The 23,088-nt window shown below is 38.3% G+C and overlaps 1 protein-coding gene across 1 annotated transcript in view; it reads left to right on the forward strand.

The window, feature by feature from the left end:
* YIPF4 (Yip1 domain family member 4) overlaps positions 1-23,088 on the forward strand; it is a 686,237-nt gene that overhangs the window by 574,676 nt on the left and 88,473 nt on the right. Inside the window, 1 exon segment of the mRNA XM_044060191.1 lies at positions 2,206-2,319. Within this exon segment, the coding sequence (XP_043916126.1) occupies positions 2,206-2,319 (114 nt within the window).

Below are 23,088 nucleotides of genomic sequence, written 5' to 3' on the forward strand. Positions count from 1 at the left end.
TACAAACTGGAGTGGTAACAAATGATTGAGTGCTTTCGTATCCAGAACAGAAAACTTCCTCAGAATCTGATTTACAACACATCCTGTCCCTTTTTTATCTCCCTTTTAAAACCACAACCCATTTTCATTGGCTCACAGAAGTTTTAAAATTTTAAACATACAAACAACCATTTCATTACAATTTCTTTATACGTAAAATAAAAAAAAAACATACATGTGTATACATCTTTATATTTCAAAAACTTTTATATTACTTTCTTCTTCTATTTGTATGTAAATGTATATCTTGCCCTAACCCACCACTCCAGAATGTTCGCTCTTAATTTTTAGGGGTAAGGTGTGTCATTGGAATAAAAACGGTGTGTGATATCCAACGTTCTTATGTTGGCCATTCTCTGTCATTTGGTATACATATTTGGACTTGTTTATACTGGTTGATGATGGTGATATTTTTATACCGGGTTTACTCCTGTTTGTAATTCCTCCGTGTCGGGATTGCCTTCATTAGTGCCAGGTGCTTTATGCTGGGAATCTCATCTAGTGCTGTCACTGAACTGAATGCCTATTCATTGAGTAACATTTTCAGTTTCATACAAGCACAGGGTGGTGTGAATGATGCTTCTGTAAGCATGGCACCTAGTAGAATTTCTCTCCCAAGACATAATGCCGTGTATTTTTCTAATTCCTTAATTGTCATTTTAAAGAAAACTAATTACATGCCATGGTTTGTGGCTGTTGCCAGTGTACAGAGTTGTTTATCAGTGTGTCTCTACTTAGAATGTTTATCTGCTTTAAAATGTAGCATTGAAATGCATGGTAAATAGTTTGTGACTGTTTAGACATCCGGCAAGAAACTTTTTAGGGGAGGGGGGGGGTCCTCGAAGGGTTGAGGCATGTGTGTGTTTTAGTTCCTTGCTTACTATTGTAGTAGTAGTATTTGGGGAGAGCGGAACTATTGGTTTTCCGGTAAAGTGATCCTTTTTCCTCAAAGTGCTGAAAGAGAAATCATTTCATGTTTAAGATTGTATATTCTTAGAGCTGACCTACTGAGTGACTGAGCAAGTCACTTAACAAAACAATATTCCTAGGAAAAGTCTGAAAAAAGTCATGCAGGTCAGTGAGCTAACCCTTTCACAAATAAAAATACATACAGTTGCCATTGGTATACTTTGAGTGTGACAAGTGTCTTCAGTGTGAAAATGCAAGTTTTATTAATGAGGTAGCTGTACAGGAAGTTTCCTTTTCCCCAACTTGTAAGCACCTCAGCCTTCATTATTATGAGCTGCAGGGAATGATTCCCCACCACCTCCACCACACACACCAGTACATATTTTGATTCCTGCACCTAGTTCATTTTTCATATTCAGGATGAATTCAAACTCTTGCTTTTAGCAGTCATGACACAGAGCTATGCCTAGTTTTCTGGGTTTATTTTAGTCCACACATCAAGAAGCTGCATAGTTTCTCTGTAGTAGAAAAATACAGAAAATAGTTTATTTTTTTTTTTTTATTTTGGACCGGTAAGGTTTGAGCACTTCAACTCATTTAACTTTATTGCCCTTTGCTGAAAATAGTCATAATGATGAGTTTGAGTAAAGAACAGAAGTAACTTTTATTAAAAGAATTGGTCTTGTCTTTCGGCTTTTCCCGGTTAGGAGTCGCCACAGCAGAACTCCGGTCTGCTAATGATTGGCAGTGGATCTTTATGGTGCCGAGTTGCCAGCCTGATGCCCAACCTTCAAAGAAGGCACACACGCACCTACCTGCATGTCTTTAAGCATCACTCGACCATGGGGAGGACATGCAGACTCCACATAGAAGGCTCTCTAGCCGAGAATCAAAAGGGAGGACCTCTTGCTGTGAGGCGACAACGCTAACCGTTGCATCACCGTGGCCCTTAAAAAATGTGAAATCCCAAGCTGTACTCCAGCAGTTGATCTAAGTAAGAAATTGAGTGAAAACAGTCATTTGGCAAGGATTTAGCATGGAAGATCCCCTCACTGATGCACATTTGAAAGAATGAAAATGTAGTAAGTAAACTTCAAAGTGACATTTTTATTCTATATAAATAGTGAAGTGTATTATCAGTCTGTTGTTGCAGTGTGTTGCTTATGACTAGACCTTTGCTTGAACATTTAGAAATAGTGGCAGATTCTTTGCTTAAGTAAGTATTTGTTTGTCTGAAAATTGCTTTTTTGATTTTAGGTTGCATATGGACAAGTTCTTGGTGTTATTGGATACTCTCTGCTTCCTCTCATTGTAATAGCTCCTCTGCTGTTAGTAGTTCATTCATTTGAAATCGTGTCTACAGTGGTTCAGGTGAGTTAAAAGTCATACATATGTACAAAAAATAGTTGATACTGAAATGCAGCAGGAATTTGCTGAGGGATTTAAAGAAGTGACGTAGTTCATGATGTCATACCGTAGTTTAAAATTTTAGTAGTAAGCCATCAGTTGGTGTAGAACATATTTCTTTATCCATGGATGACTGTGTTGGATCACATTGTCAAATGCAAGGTGACTAGCATAGCTCCCCACTTTCTAACTCTAAAATATAGAAACTACCTCTCACAATATGAATAAATGGGGAAAAAGTGAAACACTTAATGGCTTCATTTAGAAGTCTCACAGCATGGCTGTTAATTGCTTCTTCATGCCTAAAAGAGTTCTTAAGACTGAAAATAAGGAAAGTTCCTCATAGTGAGGGACAGTTGAGAGTTTTGTTTAACAGACTGTCCATGTGTATTGCTTTTACTTTGTAAAGATGTTTTATTTATTTTTTTGGTGGGCGAAAAAAAGGATTTTTGAATTTACACCTTGCTTTGGTATCTCATTCCTTTACCAGAAAAGAAAGATCTGAATTTAAAGGCCTTTCTTTTCTAGAGGATGTAACTGTTGGAGAGTCATCTTTTCATGTCCCCAGGTTGGTACCTTTCTGAATCTCCATAGGCCCAGATGTACATTCCAAGCCATTAGACAATGAAATTTGGAGGGTATACTCTGCATCTGTGTCACTCATTTTTTCTGCCTTTATCATAGCTTGATCTACTCATTTTTTCTGCCTTTATCATAGCTTGATATCACTGGGTAAAGGGTCCCATATATGTATGTCTAATAGCTGAAAGTGAAACATTGCTGTAAGTGACTTTGCTTGAACTCGGCCACCCATAAGAAATGAAGGAAGAAGTTTGAGGCTTGCCTCAACCCTCCAGGAAGGCAGACTTGTCATAGGTATGCACAACAGGGAGCAGTGATCCCAGGCTCGTAGTAGAATTACATGAGAAGGTAATGGTGTTGGATGTCAAACATTGATTACATATTCCTCCTTTTCTGTCCATCCACTAGTTGGCTTGGTGTGCATTACAAGTCACTGGCTTCCCTCAACTAGCAGAGAGATGAGCTCGCGCACCCTTCATTGATCAGTGATGAGAATAGCACAAGAGATGTACCACCACTGGCAATCACTTTGACGGCTGTATGCTTAGGTCTCTCTTCCATGTCACTCAAACATTTGAATATTCTGAGCATATCTGTTTCAGGTGGATCAGCCCCTTGACAGTGGCTTGGCTTTTGCATTCAGGACTTGAGTGTCTTTTACCCAGGCTTCCCTAGGTCTTGTTGGCTACAGTAGAAACAACTTGATTGGCCGTTCCTGCAGCACCTGACCCAACTAGGTTTTGGCACAGACTTTAAATATATAGCAGCCTTTTTTTTTCTGTGCTTATTTATGCCACCCCCTCACCATCACTGCGTGTCACATATCAGTCCTCTGTATGCTAGTCAGTCCAATAGCTCCCCAATCACTGATCGGACAAGAGTCATCTGAGAGGGGATGATATGTAGGCAGCCATCGGGAGTAGTTTGAGATTTTTTTCCTTAACCCCCCCCCACACACACACACACACACACACACACACACACACACTTGCACTCACCCAGTGACAGCCTGTGGATGTGGACATTAATGCCGTACCACCCCTCACTTCTGCAAGGTGGCATCAGCAGAACAGCCTCAACCACCCTTAGGAGGTACAGCACATTTGTTTCTTCTGTCTCCACCAGGGAAGTCTGCTTTCAGGTATGTGCCCCTGAGCATGCACCTCCTTGTGAGGACATTGCACTGTCAAGCTCCCATGCTGCTGCTTGAACTCTAGCTGCCTAGGAAGTAGTCAAGGCTTTATCTCTCTATGCCAGCAATGCAGGCTGAAACGTACATTAGTTTCTGAAGAATGGTGGATGCTTTTCTTGAAGGATCACATACATTTTAATGAACATGAGCTTATGCCAGTGCTAGACTCTGCACAATTGTCCCATGACTGAGCACGAGTTCTGGCATATACTTTCCCTAGTACTGGGCTTTGATGCACAACTCACTAGTTTTGCCTGTTGTACACTTATTGTGGTGCTTGCCATTTCAGCCCAGGCCATCTCTCTCAATAAGTAGTGTTAGAGATGAGTCTTCTTCCCCCATAGTGTCTTGGGAATGAGTTTCTGAGGGTCTAAAGACTTTGATGTGTACAAAAATGATGACAATTTCACTCTCTGACCTTGCCCCCGGCTGTCTGCAAGTATTCTGCTTCCAAGGAGATGCATACCCTCAAAGTCTACAGTGCAACAGCGGAATAGAGTGACATGTTGGCCATTCATCCCAAGACAAACCAAGTCTAGCATTAGGTCCATGACACATTCATTTTTGTCAGGATGTTGAAAAACAGAATGCAAATCCTGAGAATGATTGTATGGCTTATATGAGGTTTTTAATTGGACTGTATTTTATGAAAATGTTCAATATATTGGAATCTGCACAGCCTAGGTTATAAGCCATTTAAGATTTTTCTGGTGCTGAAGTCAGGGTCATATACCCTGTTATCAAACAGTTTATCCATTAGCCTTCTAAAGTTAGTCAAGTTATCTGTTAGGTTTATATGCACTGGGAATCTTTTCCACAATCTACCAGCTCTGTGATTAAAAAAAGGGAGTTGGTTAACAGTGTTCTTACCGAAGGTAATGTCATAAATAAGGAATTATTTCTAATGCCCATTAATTGGCGCCTAAATTCTATTGTCAGTGTTGCAGCCAGAATTTCATTTTTATAGCACTTAAAGGGTCAGTATCAAGTCCCCTCTCAATAACCTGCAACTGTTTTAAAAAAAGATAGAGTTTTTCAAGTCTTTCCCAATAATGATGTGTTGTTTTAGCTGTCTGTTTAGTGGAACATACATTGAACTCTTTCATGTCTCTCTAGTTGGGGGATAGGTTATGCATGCAAAAACAAACACATTATTACTGATTTATATGCGGGTAGTAACACTGTAGCCTCTCTGCATAAGGTGTTTTCAGAATGACCTTCATTAACTCACAGGGCTTCCTTATTGTATTATTTATACACTTGTGAAATCCTAAATCATTACCAGCCAATGCCCCACAAATCCCTTGTATATATTTATTTGGCCTTTTTTGGCCAGATTAGGCCCACTAGGCTAGTGCCCTCTCTTTGGGGGAGACCTGAGGTAGTATTTATACTCCTAGGGGAAATTAGGCCATAGCATCAGCTAACATCCCTTGCTCTTTTTCAGTAGGTGCCATGAGATTTTTTTTTTTTTACATCCACCTGAGCTACAGCCAACTCAAGCAAATGGGACTTCACTTTTAACATCTCATCTGAAGGATGACGCAATCAGGAGTGCAGCACCCTCCTTTTATTTTTGCACTGATATGTCAGTAGTCAGATCAGCTGGAGTGGGATTGGAACTCGCAACCTTCTGGTCTTCTAGCATCAAAGGCAAATGTGCTACATACTAACATGATATCCCAAATAAAACAATATGACAGGCTCATTAGCATTACATTGTTTAGGACACCACCAAGGTGATGTGAATTCTTGCATGTTTTGTGTGCTGGATATTTGATAAACTTCCTGTTTGAGAAGGAGGTTAAGAAATTTACTTTGAATAAACAAGGCAAGCATGATATTTAAATGTAATATTCTGCATCCAAAGGTTTAAAACATAGATTTAGGGCAGCAATATTTAAGTTATACATTTTAATACTTATGTTTGATAATTGTATTTTATTTATTTGGCCTTTTGTTGACTGGGTTAATCCCACTAGGCTAGTGACTGCCTTTCAGGGGAATCCAAAGGTGATATATATGCTACTAGGAGAAATGTGGCCAGGGCATCAGGGAACTTCCTCTACTCGTAGCATATGGGGACACTACTGAATGTGACAGTTCCGGTTTCCAGTCCACTCATGAAGGCGGCTTGGAGAAACCGGGCAGAAGTATGGAGTGCGATAGCAATGTGGCTATTGCTGATGAAATGGAAATAGTCTGAGGTGGAATAAGAAAGAAGGCAGTCAAGCCTTCACAGGAGGTAAGGTTGGAAGAAAAAGGATAGAGACAGAGAAATGGAGGGTAAATAAGGAGAGTAGGAGATGACACAAGAAGAGATACGAGTGAGGGTGTCTGAATCCTTGCAAGATACAGAAGTGCATTTCCAATGGAAGCTGTTTGAGTAAGATGCTGAGTCATGGCAGGGATGTATTGTTGCAACCTTTCAGTCAGGAAGGTTGCAGGATGTTTATTTGAATGAAATGATTAGCGAGAGCAAACCATAGAGTGAGGTAACGGCTTCTTGGGAAGAATTTATGGAAGAAATACAGGAAGAGGAGGTTGCAGTAAGGAAGAAATCTTATGCGTAAAAGGAGGAGAGAGAAAAGTGAAGGAGGTGAAGAAATTTGTGATAAGGTTAAGCAGTAAGAAAGAAAAAGAGGTTGAAAGGTATGAAGTTTGGGACATTGTGATTGCAGCATTGGGTAGTTTATCCACAGAGTTGAGTTTTCATTCACATTAATAAACATACTGTGACATATTTGAAATGAGATTGTATATGGAGAATTTTTTAGAACACTGTGAATAAAAAAAAGAACTGTAATCGTTGGAACTCTTATGTGGTGAAGGTTTTTCATAGAGAAACTAAAACAAGAATATCAGTACAGTTCGGAAAAGCTGTAAAAGAGAAATTAAAGGAATGTTTAAAGACTATATATGAAGAAGTTATGGGAAACAAAAATATATGATAATCGAGGTTTATGGACTGGGGATTGAGATTGTAGGGTTATTTTGAAAATGGATAAGGGAAATGTGTACATTCCAAGTGTGATAAATCTGGATGGTAACAGAGGCTTTTGTTACATATAGAGGACAGCCAAAAACATGCTTTTTTGTGGAAAAGCTAATCCTCTGATTAATGATTGTGACAAACTAAAATGTTTGCAGTAAGTCAGGACATGAAAGTAAAATATGTGATATGAAATGTAAAAAAAATATGGACAAACTGGTCACACATGGGTGGATTGTGAAGAATATGTAGAACAAGAACATACACAGGATTCTGTACATGATATAGATTCAATATAAAAAAGGAACAATGACCGGTTACTGTACAAGAAAGCAATAAAGACATAATAGTGGATGAAAAAAATCTTAGATTTTACAATAGTAGAATTGGGAGGAATAATGGTGATAGAGTAAGGTGGAAAATAGATGTTTACACAATTATTGCAATATATGCATGTGTTACAAAGAAGGAAAGAGAAATAATCTTTAAAAAAATCTAAATTGTGTAGGAGTTAATATGGATGTAATAGTAGGGGATTTTCATTGTAATTTAAGAATGAGAAAGAAAAAAGGAATGATGTTAGTATTGTATATGAAATAATGAAAAGTGGAAAGTTATATGTATGGGATAACAGTCATTGGACTTGTAGAAGAAATGAGATAAAACAGAACTCGGTTACTCTTTAGTATCTGATAGTTTAACAATTATGCAGAAAGGGATACAAAATATATATTTTTTATTTGGTTCATATAGCATATGGATTGAAGTACAGGAGAAAGGAGGAGAGATAAAAATAGTTAAGGTGTTAAGAGGTTTGCTGAAAAGATTTTAGGTAAAGAATACAGGAAAGAAATTAAATTATGGAAAGATTATATAGAAATGAGAAAGTTCTCTGAAAATTGGGCGAGTTTTAAGGAAAAGTATAAAAAGTGTTTTCTGGAATGTCAAGCTAAGAAGAGAAGGATAGAGAAATTAAAATATAGGAAGTTGAGTCAGGAAGTTTTTTGAGATCTTGAGAGAGAATACGGTTTTTATGAGAAAAACATTTATGATATGAATCGGGAAAAGATTAAGAAGCTGTTATATAAAGAAAATACTTTTTACAAGGAAGAAAAGAAGAGGTGACACCATATTTGAATAAATTAGTAAAAGAAAATAAGAGAATAAGGGAATTAAAAATAATTGAGAGAGAATGACTACACACAATGGAATACTTGAGGTGATCAGGAAGTATATAGAACATACTTTTGTAAAGAAAGATAAAAGACAAAAATAGTTAAAATTAAGTAAAGAAGACAATAAGTGCTTGGAGTGAGGTATAAATGTGGAAGAGTTAAACAAAATATTAAAAATTTATTTTAGAAAAAGCTACGGGAATGGATGGTATTGAGTAACATATGTATAATGATATGGAAGATGGGGAAAAGTTTATTTTGTGGAGGGATTAAATGAATGGTTAAAGATAGGTGTAACAGATAAATTTCATAATCCCAGTACATATTTCTTTATGTGGAAAAAAGTAGAAAAAGGTGATGTAATTTATATGGAAAAAAAAAGTAGAAAAAGTTGATATAAGAAATTGAAGACTGGTAGTGTTGAATAATGCAGATTATAAGAAATGTATGAGAATAAAAACGAAAAGATTAACAAAGTAGATAATTTGCTTGCATATACATTTTTTGGTAGAAAATGCAAAGGAAGTCAGGATTTATTATGGAAAATAAAAGACGTAATAGCTGTAAATAAAAAGGTGGAAACCATAGCCATGGTAGCAGATTAAGCATTTCCTAGACTACAGTATGACTTGTCTACGGGATATATTAGGAGTTTCTAATTATTTTTATTATCCTTTTACTTGTATTATGTCGGTATATGAGAAAAGTAATGTGAGAATAATTTTAAATGGATAGTTAAGTGAAGAAATCAAAATAGGGTGTGGAATAAGGCAGGGATGTATTGCATGTAACATTTTATTTGCTTTATGAATGTGGTGGTGGTTAAAATTAATAGAATGTTAAATATGGCAAGTTGTAAGATAACGGAGGAAGTATGAATGCCAATAGCATACATATATGCAGATGATAGTTTTAATTACTAAAAATAAGGAATTGATGGAAGGAAATAGAAAGATAAATAAATACTTAAAGATGCTTGGTTTATGTATAAAAAAGGACAAAATTAAAGGTTTTGGATGTATGGAAAATATAGAAGAGATGCAGTTTAATTTTGAGGTTATAGATATATTAGGAATATTATTTGGTCAAATTAACATAAGAAGAAACCCTGAGAGATAACCTTTCAGGAATTAAGAGATATGTGAATTTTGGAAAAATGTATAGATTGTCATATAAAACGTATATTTAATAGATTCTATTTTGTTAGACAAGCTAGCCTATTTAACAAGTGTTTTACATGATTATATCTGACTATGAAAAAGATTGTCTGTTGTATGTTCATTTATAAAAATAATCCACGTTAAATCCAGTTAGAAGAGGGATCTTATTTGTGAAGGAAGAAGAAGGGGGATTAGGGTTAACACAGTTGTTCATGTAGCATCCATGAATCTGTACAGAGCTTTAGTAGGTCTTAAAAAATATTAATGTTAAATATAAAGCTTTTTTGGAAATTATGGAAAAAAATATGTGAATGAAGATATGAGTGTACCAAAATAAAATTATTTTATGAAAATTGAATACAAATGTTGAAAAGAATAGGAAATAATGTTATTTGAATATTATGAAAGAACATTATTGTGTTTTTCCATGGAAGCATTTAGAAATGAAGAAAAGAAATGCTATCAAAATAAGATTTCATGGTGTAAGAAAATGTATGAATTCAGAGATTTTTGTGGAGACTGACAACTGGTAACTTGCTTGTTAAAGCTAACATGCCTTATAAAAGAAAACAAGAAAGAACATGTGTTTTTGAAATGTTCTAGGGTAAATAAGTTATGGGAAGAAGTATGTAATAGTTGAATGGCTTCGAAAAGGTTGAAAATTTAAATATGAATATGTTCGAAAATGGATATTACGGTAACAAAAAAAATGAAAAGAAGTTGAAAAAATGTATAAAAAATGTTGTCCATTCTATGGTCATTATGGATTGATAGACTTATTGAAGTAAAGCTTAATGACATTATCAAAGGCTGTAAAGAAGATACATTTTTGGCTCTGAAAAAAGGTTGGAGGGAATGTTTAACATATGAGATTGTTCTGTACTATATATAAGTGTAAATAATGTATATAAGCTGTGATAACCAGTAAAGAACCCCCTACTCTTTTTTTGTCTTGCTGTTTTGCATGACTGTCACAATGTGGCACCGGAAAGCGGCTGCTGACTTGGTTGTGGGAAATTCAACATAGAGGATGCCTTGAGAAATGGAGCAGTGTGTGCTTTGGAAGAAGCAAACTGAGAGGCGACTAAAACCATTGGAAATTATTGTAACAATTGGAAGGAGATGGTTCACCAATATAGGAATTACTGAATTTGATGGAGCAAAGTAAACTGGAAATGGAGTAGAAGCAAGCTGGAGTGAGGCAGTAACAACTTATGGATGAGAACATACTGCTCAACTCTTTATAATTTTGTCTTAAATTTTAGCTCTGTCCTTCTTAATCCTCGGAAAAAAGTGATGAATTACACTTGGTACATGATGACAATAATTAATATTGTAGACTTGTTTTACTTTGGAAAATGAATATTAATTCACATTCTCTTATCCTGTTAATGTCTGAAGTTAATAGTAATGATATTGTAAGTGCTCTTGATTGTCTCTGATTCGTTGAGAGCTATGGATGTGGAAGCAGAAGGGATGGCTGTTTCAGCTGGAAAATCTTTCTGGTGTTAAAGGAGGAGAAAATACTGTGATCAGCTGATAGAGTAATTAGTTTTAAGGTTGCATACCAGCAAGAGGGTATACCAAAATCTGGTGTTAATGCTTTGGGAATGGAAGAACAGAGTAAGAATTAAAACAAAAAAATTACGTTAATTTAAATAGATATGATTTGGACGGTATACTTTTGCCTTTATGATTCATTATAAAAGATATAAGAGCATTAATGCATTTGGAGACTGAGAGACAACACCATGAAAGAACTATATTTTTTTGAATTTTGGACTGCAGCTTAAAAAAATGTACAATTGAGAACTGCTTATATTGAAATTTGGTAGATTAATTCTTTATCTGTAAAGAAGTGCATTGCATGCTCAAAATGTGATATTAATGGAATGGGTGTGACTGTGAGATACTGGGGTTATCCAAAGGCATTTTTTTAAATGAGAGGCATTTAATACAGGATGTGAAATAAATGGAGATACAGACAATGTGGAGACAGCTAAAAAGTAGGAACCAAAATGTAATAACAAGGTCACTTTTGGTTTGACTTTTCTTGTTTACAGGATGAAAGAGTAACTGAAGAAAATACAGTTGATGTAATATAAGTGTTATGGGAGAAAATGTAGAAGAACATATAATAAATTCAGTAGAAATTGAGTTCAGTATTGGAAAAATATATTATTCAGGAGTATAGGTATGACTTATTAGGAAGTGATGAAGGAGAGGATGGGAGTTTGATACAGGAGCAGAGCAAGAAAAGAATAATGAAAAGTCAGTAGGAGGAAGAATAAGAAAGGTTTAGAAAAAAGAAGCAAAGGAAAGGGGTGATTTAAAATGTATTAAGTGCTAATGTGATGAATGTTACAATTGATATTAAAGGCTAATCATAATTGAATGGTGTAAGAAAGTGAAAGCAGACATTGTTTATTAGCTACAAGATATGTGAAAGAGAAAATAGATAGAATTGAGGCACAGCGGGGAAACAAGAGTATAGTTTGTGTAGGAAATGAGGAATGTTCAGATATGGCCATTTTGTTAAATGAAATAAAAATATTAGATTCTAAAGTACTGATCCATATATTATGGTAATGTGTGGTATAAGAAAATGAAATATATTTAAGAATGTTTGCAATTTATGCATCTACAAATAAGATAAATGGAAATATATTTGAGGTCATAAATTATTGTTAATATTTATTATTATGATAGGAGACTTTAACTGTAATTTAAGGAAGGAGAAGGGGAAAGTAGCACAGTGGTGAAAGTATTGAAGGAAGTTATAAAATGTGGAGGACTACAGATAGGAAAAAGGCAAGTGGACTCCATACAGTTGTAGATTATGGAGTAGAAGAAATAGAGGAGTTGAAATTGCTGAGTTTTCTGATCAGAGACCTGTGTGGGGAAGAAGAGGTAATAGAAAGGTTAACAGGTGAAGCTGATAAGAGGGAATAAATGTGGGAAGAACTTATGAAAAGGGAATTTTATGAAAATTGACCATTATGGTAGTTTAAAGGAAAAGTATAAAAGTGTTTTAATAATCAAAAAAGAAATGTAAAAATGGAAGAGCTTCAAGTAGAAATTGATAAAAAAGGAACAGAATAAGAGATATGAAGAAAGTTGCATGACAAAAACAGAAAGTTAAACACATATTTAGCAAAAAAGTTTTTCTTAAAAGGGAAGGAAGAGGAGGTGTTACCTCAGTTAGGAAAAGTGCGAATTGATGTGATGTATGATGAAGAGGGTGGTGTAAGATTTAAACAAAAAGAAATAAAGATAGTAGTGGAAATATGTGTAAGTAAAATGAATGGATAAGAAGAAGCTGAGAAACGGGAATGGTGCGTCTTAAAAATATCTGAAGTTACTAAGGCACAATTAGAAAAGAAGATTACAGTGGAATAAATGCAGGAAGTAATAAAAGAAAACCAGGTAAGTACCAAGATTAGACTGTTATTTTTACAAGTGAATGGCGATGGAAGAAAAGTGGTTTTCTGTGAAGTTATAAATGCATTGTTAAAGGGGTGTCCCAAGAAGTATGTAGTAGGGTAATACATTTTATATAGAAAAAAGATGAAAGACTTAAAAATCGGAGACCTATAACTTGAGGAAATACTCATTATAAAATATTTATGCTATTAATACAAAAAAGGATACATAAATTTTCAATGAAGTAATGGAAAATATAGGGGTTTGGTGTAAAACAGAAAGGAGTGAAGGAAATGTTAATAGTAAAAGAAATAGGATTCTAAAAATAAAAAAAACTGAAGTTAAGATTGGTCACGTAATGTACAGAAGACATTTGAAAAGATAAGTCAGAGGGTGATGTGAGAAATTTTGGAAGCATGTGGAATTAGTAAAAAAAAGTAATAAACTGTAAAAAAATGTGTTATGAACATTCATGGGTGAAAGGAATGGTAAAAAGTTGGGAAAAGAGATCCGGGTAAGAAGTGGGGGAGGTAAGCAAGGATGGCCCTTAAGTTTGTATATTTGTGTTTTTGAAATGAGTGCAGTTGTTCTAACTTTTAAGTTAGAAATAGATTAAGTTTATTGGAATATGGCAAAGGAAACTGAGATGCCAGTATATCCATCTTGCACAGATGAATTGGTTATTGGATAAAAAATGAATGTTATGTGAACTAAAAAATGTTAAAATGGCAGGTTTAAGATCAGGTAAAGGAAAAAGTAATGGGTTTGATGAAACAAGATATGATGATTGGAATTTATTAGAATACGAATTAAATTAGTATATTAGAGGTTAAGTATTGAGAATATGAAAACATACTGAATCAGTGAAAAGTAAAACTGGAAGAAATTAAAAAATACTGTTGTGTGGAAAAGTTTTAATTATCATATAATAAAAAGCTGTATATGTTAAATAGATTTTGGGTAAACTTGCTTATCTAGAGGAGTTTATATGTTTCAGGAAAAATGGAAAGGAAGTGCTAGATTATATGTGGTTCAAGGTTGAACCCTATTAAAAGAAGAATAGTATACAGTAAAAAAGAAAGAGATAGGTCTGAAAATGCTATTTTCGAAGCTTCAGTGCACCTATTTTAGGTTATTAATATTGTGAAAAACTGAAAAAAATTGAGAAATTGTTATATGAAAGGTATGAAGAGAGATGGAAACAATTTAAAAAGAAGAAGATAAAGTGATTGTGAAAAGAAAGGAATATGTAAAAATAAGGTAAACTTACACTACATTCATCATTTTTTAATTTCCAAGAGAGTGGTATGAAATAATATGCAAGATTTTTTCTTGTAATCCATGTAGTAATTTATCAGTTTATGATAGAAATGTGATAAAACAAAGAAGGGAAAGATTTTGAAGATTTATGTGAAGCTGTGGACTTTTTGTGGATACTTTGTTAAACAATTTACCTATCAAGAGAAATGTGAAATATAAAGTAATACAAAAAAAAAAACTACAAAACTTTTTTTCAGAATGTAAAATGAATGTCTTTTTGGGAAAATGTTTTAAAATGTATATAGTGGAAATTTCTAGGAAGTGAATATGGAAATTATATTGTATGGTAAATATGAAAAAAGGATGGAGAATATTGATAAATGAGGTTGCATATTTGCTGCAGTCTGGGTATTTTGGAAAAGGAGTGAAGGATTATTGTATATCAAAAATAAGGGGCAACATTTTTTTAAGCAAGAAACCTCTTTATTAAATTGTCACATATGACATTGGCAATCATACATTTATATAAATGAAAACAAACCATATTGACATAATTGTGGTTGTAAACATTATACATCACAAACCATATTGAAATAATTGTAGCTGCAAACATTATACATCACTTATTTAGCCAGTCATTGTTAGTCAAACATTACATAGTCCATTCAAATCCTGTTTCTTTTAAAACCTAATTTCTCCTCTGCATACATTGTTTTCATAATTCCCATTTTTTTCCTATGTAATTTACTCCTACCCTTTTCTAAATATCCCAATTCTAGTTGTTTTATCTCTGTTACTATATTCACTACTTCTAATAAAGTTGGTTTAGACTTTGATTTCCATTAATTGCTTTTTTTGGCAGCCTCTATAATTAGACTTAGCAATGCCTTATTATGTGAATTCAATTCTAATTCTGAATCATAGTTCAAAATAAAACCCAGTGTCTCTGACAGAGCAGTCTGAAGGAAATATTTAAAGTCTGGCAACTCATTACAATCCCAGAAAATATGTTCCCTGTTGCCTCTTTTTCCCCCATCACACCTCCAACATTTTTCTGTTTACCTGAGGAAAAATTCTTTGGAGTTTGCTTAGGGTATAAAAATACCTATGTAGACACTTTTATTGATCCTGAATCTTCTAGATGTTGTTGCATATTTGGGAGATATACATATATTCTCCCATTGTTTCTTTGTGAATTGCTTATCCAGTCTCTCTTCCTAATCCTTTCTAACCTCCACTGATTGATTTTTATAGTAATCATGCACTATTTTGTATGCTGTACCAATTACTTCTTTAACAGCAGTTTCTGTTTTCGATTCTACTAAAAACTCCACCAGTGCTGGTTTTTAGCTTAGGATTTCCCCTATTCCTTTCTCTTTGCCTAAACTCTTTATATCAACCCTTGCTAGGGAGAGCAATGTCTATCCTGCAGCCCAAATAAATTATTGGCCTCTTTCCAGTCTGTTACCTTTCCCTCTCCAATTATTTGCTCTCAATACCTTGGTTCTTTTACCAGTTGTATCCAATAAATTCAAAATGATTGTGAAAAAAGCATTGGGTAGGACAGAGGAAATTAATGAAACTGGAGTAAAAAAATATTTACTAAACTTATTTTGTATTACTGATAAAGAAATTGAAAGTGATGTGACTATAGTAGATGTGCGGTTGCAACTATATGTAAATAATATAATGTGCAAGTGTATTTGTATGTATGTATATATATATATATATATATATATATATATATATATATATATATATATATATATAATATATATGATAAAATACAATCCCTGCCATTTTCATTAAGTGCCATGGTATCTTTTACATCCACTTCAGCTACCACCAACTCAAGCAGATGGGACTTGGGTTTAACATCTCCTTTTAAAGATGACACATTGTAAATAGCAGCACCCATATTGTTGCACTGCCATGTCAGCAGTCCAGTTAGAGTGGGACTAGAACCCACAGCCATCTGCTCTTCCAGAAGAAAAGCAAGTGTGCTACCAGTACTGACACTGACATTGCTGCTGGGAGTGTGCAGTTCTCTAAAGTATATAGATATATTGGAATTCTATATCGAAAAATTATAAGTGTACAACTTTTTGCATTAACCTTCAGTCCATTTGAAGTTTTCCATTGCAAACATGGTATCCAAATACTCTTGCAGCCTTTTCTGGTCATTAATGTTAGTTACAGTGGCTGCAGTCTTGTTGTCTTCAGCAAATTTACTCACCCATGTTGACTGACTGTTAGAAAATTTAGTAACACGTTTACAAAGTAATATCAGGCCCAGCATGGTTCTTAGGGAACCCCCAACATTGCCACTTCCACTGATAAGCAATTTGTAATTCAAAACATTGCAATTCCACCCTCCCTAAACCAGTTAGCAATCCAGTGTATCACAAAAGCATTAATTTTAAGGGGCCTCATTGTCTGCAATATAACAGTACGAGGCACAGTAGTGAACGCTTTGTGAAATCCAGATATCCAGCATCAACAGGCATTCCTAAATCCATTGCATTTATAATGTTGGAGTAAAAACTAATCAAGTTTGTTTGATGTTAGCAGCCATCAATGAACCTGTACTGGTGTATGCAGTCCGACTGGAGAGATAAGTCAGCAAATAAAGAAGAGTAGTATTTATCTGAAATTTAATTCACCCTCAAGTCTTGGTGAGTACCTTCACAAGGTGTTCCCTGTTTTTCACAAAATCTCACCAAGACAACATTGATATATAGACTGCATTTATGTAGCATATATCATGGACAGAAGTAAGTCAAAATTAAAAAGATAGCTGGGTGCACAAGACCCAGGAAAAAAATTGCCCAATCCCGGTAGGCACACTGGTGCCAGGCCTGGAAGATATGACAGTGTAGAATCCTCAAAGTATGAAAACATTCTTGTAATGGGGCCAGGCCAGGCCCATGGGGAGGATGGCACCCCTATTGTAGAAGGAAGTAGCAGTCAACAAAAATCACAAAAACTGGTAGGCCGAAGAAGAGCCATAAAGATGATAAAGTGGACTGTTGAGGATAACAAATAAATTATGTATTGTTACTATTATGCAAAAAGCCCAGAATTTCCAGACAGAACATATACAAAAAGATTGAGAGGAATTAGAGGAAAGAAAAATACTTCCACAAAAATAACTTTCAGAAGCTTCAAATAAAAATGTGTGGTCAATTAATGTAACAGATTTGTGAAAAACAGTATATAGACCAAGAAACTTTGATCTATTTGGAAAAAGAAGCATCTGAGGAAGTGAAAATATAAACAAAACCTAGATATTTTTGAAAAGTATAAAAAAGAAATATGGACATGGGAAAAGAGAGATTTGATATGGTGCAATATTTATGCAAAGGCAAAAGCCAAATTAATCAAAATAAAGAAGGCAGCCCCAAAGATATTTGAAGAGAAATATAGGCAAAGGCATCCAGACATGGAAAATTTCACACAAAAAATAATAGAAAGAGGGAATGTAGAAAAGAAGATGAGTAAAGTAGAAGTTAAAAAAAAAAAAAGAAAGAAAGAAAATGAAGATGTTAAGTTGTCAATCTCGCCTTCATTCTTGCTGGATGGGTTCGGAGCCGATCCTCGGCTCCGACTCGGCACTTGCTTTAGCTCGAGAACTCCTTTTACCAGCTCGAGGCAACCCTATATCCCATGATGCAAGGCGGAACTACCTCAGATCTCGTTTGCCGCTTAGCGAAAGAGGTCTCCTTTGCCAGCTGAGGTAAGTTTTTCTTAGTCAAATAAGAAAAAGTGTAGTTAGGGGTTTATTTTTTCCCTGTTAGTGTTAGTGTAGTCTGTAATTAGTTACAGCCCACCCTATTCACTATTTTTCAACCTTTTTATAAACTTTTATAAGTTTTAATTTAAAGTAGTTTAGTCAGGCCTAGTTCCCCTTAGTTATCCCTTCCTGTGTGTTTGTGTAAGGGATTAATTTGTGTGTTTGTGGGGACTGTTTGTGTTCTATCCTCCTAAGGATGTCAAAAGAAGGCAAGGTCTCAGGCTTCAAGAAGTGTGACCAGTGCTGTCAGAAAATGTCTCTGACAGACGGTCACACTTCTTGTGTTTATTGCCTGGGGCCTTTGCACCTGCAGGACTCCTGTGCGTTGTGTCATGCTTTTAGCCAGAGAGTCCTGCAGGAAAGGAGGAATAAACTCATCCTCCGAGGTTTACTTAAACCTGAAGGTTCTCCTCCTAAATCAGGGTCAGGAAAACCTCATAAGCTACCGAAGGCTCAGGCTACAGTGTCCAAGCCTCCTCCGGTGGCTCCTGCTCCGTCGGAGCCGATATCGGCTCCGGCTGGAGTCGATACTTCTTCGACTCAAGTAGTGGGTTCGGTGCCGGCTGGCTCCGGTACCCTGACCACTGTGGCCTTGTCGGCTCCGGCTGGAGCCGACACTTTATCCAGCATCGGAGCCGAGAAATCCTCTGCTCCATCTGGAGTTCTAGGGACTTCGGCTCCGATGGCTTCGACCCGTAAGAGATCTTGGTCCCCCTCTGAGTATCAACTCGGCTCCGTGATCTCCTCTTTTGTCGGAGCGGAGCCATCGGAGCCGATCTTCGAGATCTTCCAGGCTGTCTGACCACGACTTGGAGAGGGTGGTAAGCAGGCTGTTGAAGTCTCAGGCACTGGCCCAAATGCTCCATAGCCTGTCTCAACAGACTTCGGCTATAGCCCCAATTCTTGAACTTCCTCCTCCGACTCCACACCAGAGTTCGGAGCCGGAGCTTCTTGGGACAGCGACAGTTTCGATGCCGTAGCCGATACATCCTTCGGCTCAGTCTTCCTCGGCTCCGATCTCCTCCTTGAGACCTTCCTTGGAGGGATCCGGTCGTCGGGTTTCCACTGTCGGCTCCGAGGGGGCTAGTGGCATCGGACCCTTGTCCGACCCCGCTCTCCCTCTCGGGGCTTCGGCTTTGGTAAGCTCGGCGCCGACATCGGCCTCGGAGCCTTCTCTCTCTTTGGAGCTGACCATTCCTGTCTCTTCGGAGCGGGTATGTTCCGGCCTCCCGGGGAGAGGAGCCTTTGAGGTGATGAGTGTCCTGACCTCTGAGCCCGGTCAACGGTCCATCCCTCTAGCTCCTCCCTCATCAGTGCCTGCAGATGCCTCTTGCCAGCCTCTTGCTCTCAGGCCCAGGGATCCATCGCCCCAGGTTTCCCCACTGGGAATTTCCTCCTCTTCCGAGGTTTCTCCTGACCCTGCAGGGGAACCCCCTCGGAAGAGGACGTGTAAGAGGAAACACACAGACTCCCCTAAGTCTACTACATCTGATACCGACTTAGATGAGTCGGAGGGTTCCCCACGGTCCCCCTCTGAGGATGTCTCCTTTTCAGACATCCTTGATCTCCTCAAACAGAGGGGGAATTGGCCCTCCATTGATCCCTCCGAGGATGAGTCGGTATACCTGGAGGCTTTTGGATCCCGACCCTCCACCTCCTGGGTGTCTCCGCCTTTCGACCCACTTATGCAGGTAGTGGCTCGGAAGGCGTGGGCGGCTCCAGATTCTGTGGAACCTTTCCCCAGAAGACCATCCAAGTTCATTACGGCCCCGTCGGATAAACAGTTCCTTTCCAAAGGTGTCTCTGTGGATGCTATGGTGGTGGCGGCCAGTAAGAAGGAACTGGCGGATCCTTCAGTACCTGTCCATCCTCCTAACAAGGATTCTAGGACCATGGACAGGTATGGAAAGCGGATGTTTTCTTCAGCGACCTTTGCTATGCGTCGCTGAATTACCTTTGTCACTTCACCAGGCTTCAACGAGATATTCTCAAGGAACTGGGTGAAGTAGTCCAGGATCCTTCTGCTGCTGGGGCTCAGGAAAAGATTGCCTCACAGCTTGCTATCCTGAATTCCATATCTAACTCCTCCATGCGGCTCATATCTTATGCGGCCAATGGAGCGAGCAGGGCCGCAGGCACAGGAGTTGCTCTTAGACGCCAAGCCTGGATGCGGCTGTGTAATTTTTGGACCCCTTTAAGGCGTCCTTCACTAATACCCCTTTGATGGTTCGGCTTTGTTCGGACCTCAAGTGAAGGATACCTTGACCAGGTGTGAGCAGGACGGTAAAACTCTTTCTGCCGTTGGAGTCCAATTTTCCGCTCCTTCTAGACCATATCCCAAGGGTCAGAAAGGGGGGAAGATGTGGTTCCGTAAAGCCCAAGGAGCTACACCGGACACACGTGGTCAGTTTACCCCCAGAGGCAGAGGGGGTAACAATAATAGACGCCGCCCTAGAGGCAGGGGGGGGTCCTCAGAACCAGGGCAACAGGGAGTCTCTTCCTGAGAAGCCCTTTCAGCATCCCTGAGGTGTTGCCCGACTGTCCACCCTTGGAGGCAGTCGGGGGAAGGATTTCACTGTACCCAGTAGCCTGGCAATCCCTATCCCAAGAGAAGTGGGTACAGTTGATTATATCCGAGGGTTACAAGATCCCCTTCGTAAGGTTTCCCGTACCTCCACAATCCCTTCCAGACATCTCACCCGGTCAAAGGGATTTGGCAAAACAGGAGGTTTCAAAACTCCTAGAAAAAAGAGCCGTCCAGACAGTACCGGCAGACCAAGTAGGATCCGGCATCTACTCAAGATTCTTTTTGGTCCCCAAAAGGATGGGAGATTGGAGACCAATATTAGACCTGAGCAATCTGAACAGATTTGTCAAAAAGGCAAGATTCCAGATGGTCACGCTTCAGTCCATTCTGCCCTTTCTGGGCAAGGACAACTGGATGTGCTCTATAGACCTTCAGGATGCGTACTATCACATAAAGATTCACAGGCGCTCCAGGAGGTTTCTCCGCTTTCGGCTAGGGACCAGTCATTACCAATTCAGAGCCCTGCCCTTTGGCCTCACTTCAGCCCCCAGAGTGTTTACCAAATGCATGGCAGTGGTCACAGCTCATCTGAGACATCTAGGATTCCAGGTGTTTCCTTATTTGGACGACTGGCTCCTCTCCGCCACCACCAAGTGTCAGCTTCTTCAGTCCAGAGACTACACCCTTCAGCTTTGCAAGAATCTGGGAATTTCAGTAAATTTCGAAACATCTTCTCTGCTGCCTTGCCAATCTATCACCTTTATAGGCGCAGAGTTAAATACCGTCAAAATGTTAGCCAGACTAACAGATCAAAGAATTCTGGACATCCAAAAATTTGTTCGGCTTCTGTTACAAAGCAACAAGATCAAAGCCAGGTTTGTCCTGAAAGTTCTAGGCCTAATGGCTGCGGCCATTGTTCTTCTACCACTAGCTCGCTTTCACATGCGTCTCCTGCAGTGGATGCTATTCACGCAGTGGTCGTATCACAATCTTCCGATGAGACACGAAATCTTAGTAACACAGTCGTGCAGGGCTCATCTGGGCTGATGGATATCTTCCCCTCTTCTTCATCAGGGCCGACCCTTTGTTCCCCCTCCTCCAGTTGCCACAGTCACCACGGATGCCTCTCTGATCGGGTGGGGGCATTAGCAGGGCAGGATGGTGCAGGGGACGTGGGAACCCATAGAATACCATCTGCACATAAATGTCCTGGAGATGAGAGCAGTGCTTTTAACGTTGCAAGCCCTCGTCGACTTTCTTACCACGGGGACTATTGCAGTACAGACGGACAACATGTCCGTGGTCTGGTACATCAACAAACAGGGCGGAACCAGGTCCTATCCCTTATGTCGGGAAGCTCTCAGACTTTGGCAATGGGCGATCTCTTCTCAGCGGTTTCTGATAGCAACACACATCCCGGCAGGTCCAACCTATTGGCGGACAGGCTAAGCAGATCTATTCTGATGCCTCACGAGTGGTCTCTCAATCAATCTGTAGTGGATCAGATTTTTCTGAAGTGGGGCACTCCTTGTTGCGATCTTTTCGCTACCCTCAAAACAACAAGTGCCCAGACTATTTCACTCTATTTCCCTTCCAGGCCAACCCCTGAGAGACTCTCTAACCCAGGATTGGCCTCGGGGACTTCTTTATGCTTTTCCTCCCTTTCCATTGATTCCACAAGTCATTCAGAAAGCCACCGTTGGAGAGCCAAATTGATCCTCATTGCTCCTTTTGGCCTCGACAAATTTGGTTTCCGTCTCTGCATCGTCACCTTCTGGTGCAGCCCTGGCATCTGGACCCAGTTCCGGATCTTTTGATCCACCAGTCGGGTCAGCAGCACCGGGCCATTCATTCTCTCAACCTCACTGCTTGGTTGCTCCACTTCCTTCCCTAGCCAGGCTACCAATGATTTCTGACTCAGAGACATTTTAGTATCTTCTTTGAAGTCGTCCACTAGGACTATTTATGCTAGCAAGTGGCGACGGTTTTCGATTTGGGCAAACTCCAGAAATATTGATCCTTTTACTGCTCCCGTACATTCTGTTTTAGATTTCCTAGCGGAGGTTTTTCATTCGGGATCCTCGTCATCTACAGTCAAAGTACAACTGGCTGCCATTTCCAAGTATCATGTTGGCTTGCATGACAATAACATCATGTCTCATAGATTATGCAAGGCCTTTTTGAGAGGAGTTTTTCTCCTAAAACCACCTATAAAGCATCCTCCTCCGCAATGGGATCTAAACTTAATGTTAGCATCCTTGATACTACCTCCTTTCGAACCGTCTGCTTCATGTTCTTTGAAGTTATTGACGTGGAAAACTATATTTTTACTGGCTGTCACTTCTGCAAGAAGAGTTTCCGAGATTCAAGCTCTCTGTATTCGTTCACCTTATTTGGTTTTTCATAAGGACAGGGTATCGTTAAGAACTAACCCTTCCTTTCTCCCCAAGGTTGTATCTCAAACCAATATTAACCAATCTATAGATTTACCAGTCTTTTTCCCTAACTATTCTGACAGAGCTGAACAGAAATTGCATTTTTTGGATGTCCATCGTCAGCTCAGGTACTACTTGCATAGGACTAAACAAATTAGAAAATCGGACCAATTGTTTGTCTCTTATGCAGAAAA

Source organism: Protopterus annectens, chromosome 1.part2, assembly GCF_019279795.1.
Source record: "Protopterus annectens isolate FY-2018-M chromosome 1.part2, PAN1.0, whole genome shotgun sequence".
NCBI classification, from domain to species: Eukaryota; Metazoa; Chordata; order Ceratodontiformes; family Protopteridae; genus Protopterus; species Protopterus annectens.